Source organism: Carlito syrichta, unplaced genomic scaffold (assembly GCF_000164805.1).
Source record: "Carlito syrichta isolate Samal-C Ts95f unplaced genomic scaffold, Tarsius_syrichta-2.0.1 Scaffold303293, whole genome shotgun sequence".
Taxonomy (NCBI): domain Eukaryota; kingdom Metazoa; phylum Chordata; class Mammalia; order Primates; family Tarsiidae; genus Carlito; species Carlito syrichta.
In genome coordinates, this window is record NW_007247389.1 from 1,775 (window position 1) to 9,292 (window position 7,518).

Genomic DNA, 7,518 nt, shown 5'->3' on the forward strand with positions numbered 1-7,518 from the left:
TTCCCCCTTCTCCCCCTCCCTCCCGGGCCCCCCCAGGTGCTTCTGCCGGCCTGGAGTCATGGCAGGACCCTTTTGTGGCTGATGGGCTGGGTGGGCAGGCGGGCAGAGTCTCCGCTGTCTGACAAGGCACGTGGCCCCGTGCGGTGGTCCCCGGGGGCCCACGTCACCCTGTCTCACCCGGTCTCCCTCTCTCTCCCCCGTCTCCCCTTGCTGGCGCTGTGGTGACCAGAGGAGAAGCCAAGACCCAAGTGAGTGTGGAGTCCGGGCAGGGCTGGGCGCTGGGTGTGCCGGGTGGGTGTGAGGCTTGTGCTGAAGGAGAAGCCAGGGTGCAGGGGGTGGCGACCAGGGCCGCTGGGAAACGGGAGGTCCAGCAGGGTGCGGGCAAGGAGGGCTTCCTGCAGGAGGAGACGACAGAGCCCTCGTGGCTGTCTCGGGATCTCACCGTGCCCGGCCACACTGTGGGGTCTCCCAGGGTGCCCAATGGGAAAATAGACATAGAAGTGGGTTGGGGGGCAGACAAGAGGAAGGACCTCCCATCCCAACCTGCTCTGAATAGTTTGCCGCTTGGGGACGCCGTTCCCCTTTGGAGGACGACTGCTTTTTGGAGGGTCTTGCCCTCCTTGGTGAGGATTCCAGGGGCTTTGCCATCAGATCCTCCCGCGTTTCTGCTTCTGATCAACCCCCCCGTGACCCTCCCTCTTACCCCTGAGTATTTGTGTCTACGTGCAGGAGACGGGGTTTTCTAGCACGTTCACTCACGCCCGCGGCTTGCTCTCACTCGGGGAGCACAGCAGACCCTCCAAAGGAGCGCGTGTCTGCAAGGGGCCTCGCCAGCACACTTCTATCCCAGGCACTTTATTTTTCAGCGATTGCAAGTCAAGTGACGCCGGATTGCGAGACGTCTTCTCGTCTTCGAAAAATTGTTTGTGTTTTCATTATGAAAATAAAACACCTCATTAAAGAAAATTTGGAAAATACGTAAAAGTCAAACGAAGGGGTAAAAAAAAAAAAACCCCATCTGTAATTCTCCCGCCCGGCCAGTCGGCCCCGTGGAAAAGAGCAGGGAGAAATAAAAAGCCGTATTTCTTCCTCCTCTTTTTCCATGCATAGGGCTCGGAAAAAGGTTGAGACTCTGTGTTGTTTTTCAAACACCAAGCTGTCTATACAGCCTTGAGTTCTGCCTTGAAAAAAAAAAGTAGCACTATTCATAAGTATTTTTCCATGTTTTTGCATCGTCTTCTTAAATATTTTGAATGGCCACATAATATTCCATCCATCGGACAAACCGTCCTTTTCCTCGCCGGTGCCCCCCTTCTCCCCCGGCGCCCCCCGCGCGCGCCTCCCCCGATATTTTACGATCGTAAATAACGTGGGGTGGAAGGCATTTGCCGTCTGTAGAGATATTTCCCTGGGCTGCGTTCCCAGAGCTGGAATGACTGGGTCAAAGAGTATGAATGTTCTTGAGGCTCTGACGCCCACTGCCAAATCCCCATCCGCAAGGGCCCGGCCCGCGCCGCCTCCACGTGGGACGGGGGGGGGGTGCGGGGGTGGGTCTGCACCCCCCACCCTCCCCACCTCGCCCGGACAGTAACATGCTTTGACGTCCCAGCCCCGACGGGTGAGAAGCGGGCCCCTCGTGCGTGCTTGCCTTCACATTCCACTGGCCGCCGCGGCCGCCTCCCCCGCGTGTGGACGGGGTCGTTCCTCCTTGAGAGTGGGTAGCTGTGTCCTTTGCCCATTTATCTTACGGTGGTGACGCTGCGATGTTTTCCTAATCGCCGGTTTGCAGAAGGATATAAGTCTTCTCTGTATTTGCTGAAAATATTTTTTTAGTCTGGGTTTTTTGGGTTTTTTTTTTTTTGGCCTTTCCATTTTTGCTTTTTTTTCCCCCCACATACATAAGTTTTTCATTTGCGTCGAGTCATCTGACCATCTCACCCCTCAGAGGGATGTTCTCGTGTTTCGGAGCTTAGGAAATCCCTTCCCCCTCCAGGGGGACATTCAATTGATCGATATTCCGTTCCGATTTCTTCTGTGTTTCAAAAAATTGTTGTCGCGGTTTTAACTCTTTGCTCCATCTGGAACATATTGGCGGAGGATGGGGGTTGTACACCCTGCTGGATTGGGGGAGCCTTGTTTTCTCTCCGAATGCCTTCTCCCCAGCTCCCCTCCCCCTTCTTTTGGGGCCCACAGAGAGAGAGAGAGAGAGAGAGAGAGAGAGAGAGAGAGAGATTAAAGGGGGGGCTGGAGAGATGTGAAGGGTTGCAACGCCCTTCCTGACCGCAGAGGCCAAGGCCGCCAAGGCTTCTGCCCCTACCAGGAGCGTTTGTAGATGTGTTTGTAAAAGAAGCGGAGGGGGGCTTCCCGGGTAGACGGGGCAAAGCCGCACCCACAATGTTCAGAAGACAGGCAAGGCAGAAGGCCCCGAACAGCCGGAACCTTCTGGAAGGGGTCAAGCCACTCTCAGGGTGGCAGGCTATCCATCTGATAAGAACAAAATTCAGGCAAACATAGCCAAGGTGCCCTCAGCCAGGGCAAGGTCTGGAGGGTGTGGGGGCTAGCCAGGGCTGGGGCTGGCGGGTCAGGCCAGCCCCTGGGAAGAGTCTCCCGCGGTCCCTGCTCACAAGCGTCTCTCTCTTCCTCAGACTCACTGCTCCGAAGATCCCCGAAGGGGAGAAAGTAGACTTCGATGTAAGTGCACGGGACTCAGATCAAACACGCCCCAAGCCCCAGCCTCTGGGCTCCAGGCTAGGCCTGTGAAGGCCATCGCCTCCCAAGTAGCCAGGGCTGGGGCTTCCTGGTTTCAGGAAATTCTACCACGATTGTTTCCTGGAACAGAGGAAACTCCTCTAGGAGAAACCTCTCTCTCTTCCCTTCTCCCGCATCCATCTTTCTATCCCTCTATCTACTTATTCACTCCGCCATCCACCCACTCATGCAGTCCCTCAGCCGTCTACCCTCCAATCACCCCACCATTCACTCACCACCTCTCCCACCCACTCATCCATCCATCCATCTATCCACTTATTCACTCACTATCCATACATTTGACCATCAACACATCCATACATCATCTACATCCATTCATACAGCCATATCCACCCAACCATCCAACCAGTCTCTTATCCATCCATTCACCCATCCAACCACCCACCCATTCTCCCATCCACCTATCCATTCACCCATCCATCCATCCATGCACCCACCCATCCACCCCCAACCATCCATCCAACCACCTACTAGCCATCCAACCACCCATCCGTTCATCTACCCCACGTCCAGCCAGCCATCCACCCACCCACCCAACCATCCATCCATCCATCCATCCATCCATCCATCCATCCACCCACTCTCTTATCCATCCATTCACCCATCCAACCACTCACCCACTCTCCCATTCACCTATCCATCCACCCATCCATCCATCCATCCATGCACCCACCCATCCACCCCCCAACCACCCATCCAACCACCTACTAGCCATCCAACCACCCATCCGTTCATCTACCCCACATCCAGCCAGCCATCCACCCACCCACCCAACCATCCATCCATCCATCCATCCATCCATCCGTCCATCCACCCACTCTCCCAGTCACCCATTTCTCTATCCATCCACTCACCCATCCACCCACTCATCCAGCCCCTCAGCCATCTACCCTCCAATCACCCCATCATTCACTCACCACCTCTCCCACCCACTCATCCATCCATCCATCTATCCACTTATTCACTCACTATCCATACATTTGACCATCAACACATCCATACATCATCAACATCCATTCATACAGCCATATCCACCCAACCATCCAACCAGTCTCTTATCCATCCATTCACCCATCCAACCACCCACCCACTCTCCCATCCACCTATCCATCCACCCATCCATCCATCCATGCACCCACCCATCCACCCCCCAGCCATCCATCCAACCACCTACTAGCCATCCAACCACCCATCCGTTCATCTACCCCACGTCCAGCCAGCCATCCACCCACCCACCCAACCGTCCATCCGTCCACCCACTCTCCCACTCACCCATTTCTCTATCCATCCACTCACCCACCCGTCTGTCACCTGTTCACCCACCTATCTGTCCGTTTGCCCACTTTCTCATCCATTCTTCCGTTACCCACACCTCCATCCATTTATCCATCCGCCCACCCATTCACTCACCTACCCAGCCCCTCACCCATCACCCACCCATCCACCCACCCATCCCTTTCTCCAACCATCCATCCACCCGTCTCTTCATCCATCCTGCTCTCACTCATCCATCTCTCAACCCATCTCTTCAGCACCTGCTCATCTGTTCATTCAAGCAGTGTATCTCGCTCAACAGTCTTCCTTCTGCCAGGCCCAGGCAAGGCGTGTCTGAGGGTGATGATGGAGCCAAGTCAGACCCAGTCCATCCTGGGAATTCTGATGACCTTATGAGCTGGGCAGGGCCTGGGGCTCATCCCCTGGAAGGGCACCCCCCTGCCCTGTGGCTCAGGGTGCAAGCCGGCCAAACTGTGGGCAAGTGGCAAGGTTTCCTGGTGGCCAGAGGGATCAGGGCTTCTCTGCTGGAGCAAAGGCCGGTGCCCCCAGCTGCAGGCAGGCCGGGCAGGACAGGGCTGGATGGGAAGAGAGGGGAGGGGGCTGACAGGCCCCTTCCCACCCTCAGGACATTCAGAAGAAGCGCCAGAACAAAGACCTCATGGAGCTCCAGGCCCTCATCGACAGCCACTTCGAGGCCCGGAAGAAGGAGGAGGAGGAGCTGATTGCCCTCAAGGAGAGAATCGTGAGTGGGGAGCAGGTGAAGTGGGTGCTGACGGGCACTCCAAGGCCAAGCTGACCCTCTCCTTGGCCGTAGGAGAAGCGCCGAGCAGAGAGAGCTGAGCAGCAGAGGATTCGTGCCGAGAAGGAGCGGGAGCGCCAGAACAGACTGGCAGTAAGGACGGCGCCACCAGCCCCAGCCCCCGCCCCCGCCCTGTGTCCCAGGCCCCGCGCAATGCGGGGTCCAGACCTCCCTCCTCCTGGAGTTCCTCTCAACATCGCCCACAGTCAGAGCCACTGACCAAGGCTCCTGTTCCCTACAGAACCTCTTGCAAGAGGGGAGACCTTGACCCGGGCTCAGGGCTGTTCTAAGCGCAAGGTGGGCCCGTAAAGCCCACCCAGAGAGCATAGCCCCCTTCCCGTGCCTGAGGGTCTTGGGGATGGGGTCTCTACAGGAGGAAAAGGCCAGGAGGGAGGAGGAAGATGCCAAGAGAAGAGCTGAGGACGACCTGAAGAAGAAGAAGGCTCTGTCCTCCATGGGCGCCAACTACAGCAGCTACCTGGCCAAGGTGAGATAAGGTGCCAGAGCCCTCAGCTGACCAGGACCACAGCCCTCCTGAGACAGGGCCCCCGAGCCGCGCCCCGGGCCCTCAACCTGGCCGGGGGCCGCCTGTCTTGCGGCCAGGAGCCCCAAGCTGCGCCCAGAGCCCTCAGCCCGGCTGGGACGACGCCCTTCCCAAGACTAGGCCCCCGAGCTGCGCCCCGGGCCCTCAGCCTGGCCGGGGCGCTCCCCTCCTGAGACCAGGCCCGTGTCCGCAGGCTGACCAGAAGAGAGGCAAGAAGCAAACGGCCCGAGAGATGAAGAAGAAGATCCTGGCCGAGAGACGCAAGCCCCTCAGTATTGACCATCTCAGCGACGACAAGCTGAGGTGAGGGAGGCGGTGTGGGGAGGCTCTGCCCTGGGGGCCGTGGCTGCAGGGACCTTGTCCAGCCCAGCCCCCTTTGCCCAACCCCCCAGGGACAAGGCCAAGGAGCTCTGGGACACCCTGTACCAGCTCGAGACCGACAAGTTCGAGTTTGGGGAGAAACTGAAGCGTCAGAAATACGACGTGAGTCCAGGCCCCTCCCTGGGCCCCGCGACCTCCCCCCCCAGCAGGGCCGGCCCCTCCCTCATCCCCAGCGTCCTCGGACCCGCCCACCCCTGGGACTGGGGCCCTGGAGAGCCCCCCAGGCCATCCTCGGGGACCCCTGGGAGTCCGTCCTCCAGGCGGGCCGTGGAGCTGAGCAGTCAGCCCGGCCTTGGCAGGTGGCAGGGGCAGCCGACGGTGAGGGGAGCAGCCATGGCAGAGTGGCTTCAGGAGGAGCCGTTTTCTTTTCCTTTTTCTTTTTTTTCCTGAGCCGAAGTCGCACTCTGTCACTCAGGCTGGAGTGCTTGACCTCCTGGGCTCAGGTGATCCTCTTGCCTCTGTCTCCGGAATAGCTGGGACCATCGTCATCCGCCACCACACCCAGCTAATTTTTTGACTTTTTGTAGCGATAAGGTCTCGCTGTACTATCCAGGCCAGCCTCAAACCCCTTGACTCAACAGTCCTCCCGCCTCGGCCTCCGAAAGAGCTGACATGACAGGCGTGAGCCACCATGCCCCTCCAGGGTCCATTTTCTGAGTCCCCTTGGCAAGGCCCCAGCGTTCCCGAGCTCACCTCTGGGACACAGCGTCTCTGTGGTGTGGGGCATCCCTCCCTCACGGCCTCCTCTGCAAACCCAAGCGTGGGCCACCCTCAGAGCCCCCAGACATCTGCTTCCTCAGAGTGGGCCAAGAGGGGTGACCCACGCCTTCACCCCACAGCCGGGACCTGCAGTTCTTGGGGGCTGCCTGGTGTTGCCTGCAAAGGGGCCCAGGAAGCCCTACAGACTTCCCTTGCTGAGGGCAAAGTGGGGGTCAGGAAGCAACCCGCCTGGGCGGTCCACGGGGTCAGGGTGGGGGCATCGCGGACTGTAATGGAAGTCAAGCTGCTTCCCACCCTCGGAACCATCGGCATGGGCTCTGGGAGGGAGCATCGGCCTCAGGTGTTCACATGCTTGGTGCAAACATGGACACCTCCAGCCCCACCCTCCATGTGAGACACCCACCCCTCCAGCCCCCAAGGGCCCCCAGGGGACAGCTCGAGTGGCAGGGCATGCCTCTGGCCTCTCCCACGGGGACCTCCTGGCAGCCAGTGACCGGTGCCGACTGCCATAGGCCCTGGGCAAGCCACCCCGTCTGTCTGCCTCGAAGTCCTCACCTCTGTCAGAGGCCGAACGACCACACCCCTCCCAGAGCTGTCCCCCAGGGGTCCAGACATGGGGCAGTGCTGGCCTCACCCACTCACGATCCCAGAGCAGTGTTGGGGACTGCTGCCTCCCAACAGAAGCGGCCACGTTGCGTCCTGAGGATGCTGAGCCTGGAGGCTGTGCCAGGCCGGCCCCGCCCACCGCGGGGTCTTGACGCCTCAGCCACCCACCCAGCCACGTAACGTCTTGGTCTTTCTAGATCATGAATGTCCGGGCCAGAGTGCAGATGCTGGCCAAGTTGTAAGTAGCCGGCCCGCCGTGGGCCAGGCTCATGGGTGTGCAGTGCACGGCGAGGCTCTCGCATGGCAGAAATCTGGGTCACTCAGGACGCTGGCGGCCGGGGGCCTGGAGCCTCCCTGGCCCACCTCCTCCCTCGTGCCTGCAGCCCCGGGGGCATCGGGCTGGCCTGCTGTCCTTGCCGGCAGG

The 7,518-nt window shown here is 59.4% G+C and overlaps 1 protein-coding gene across 1 annotated transcript in view; it reads left to right on the top strand.

Annotated features, from left to right (window-relative positions):
* Positions 1-36: 36 nt before the first annotated feature.
* TNNT3 (troponin T3, fast skeletal type) overlaps positions 37-7,518 on the top strand; it is a gene marked incomplete at its 5' end in the record, with an annotated part of 9,422 nt that continues 1,940 nt past the window's right edge. The window contains 8 exons of the mRNA XM_008058318.2: positions 37-90; positions 230-248; positions 2,646-2,691; positions 4,670-4,786; positions 4,859-4,936; positions 5,217-5,330; positions 5,581-5,690; positions 5,780-5,870. Of these exons, the coding sequence (XP_008056509.2) occupies positions 37-90; positions 230-248; positions 2,646-2,691; positions 4,670-4,786; positions 4,859-4,936; positions 5,217-5,330; positions 5,581-5,690; positions 5,780-5,870 (629 nt within the window). The remainder of the gene's footprint in view (positions 91-229; positions 249-2,645; positions 2,692-4,669; positions 4,787-4,858; positions 4,937-5,216; positions 5,331-5,580; positions 5,691-5,779; positions 5,871-7,518) is intronic.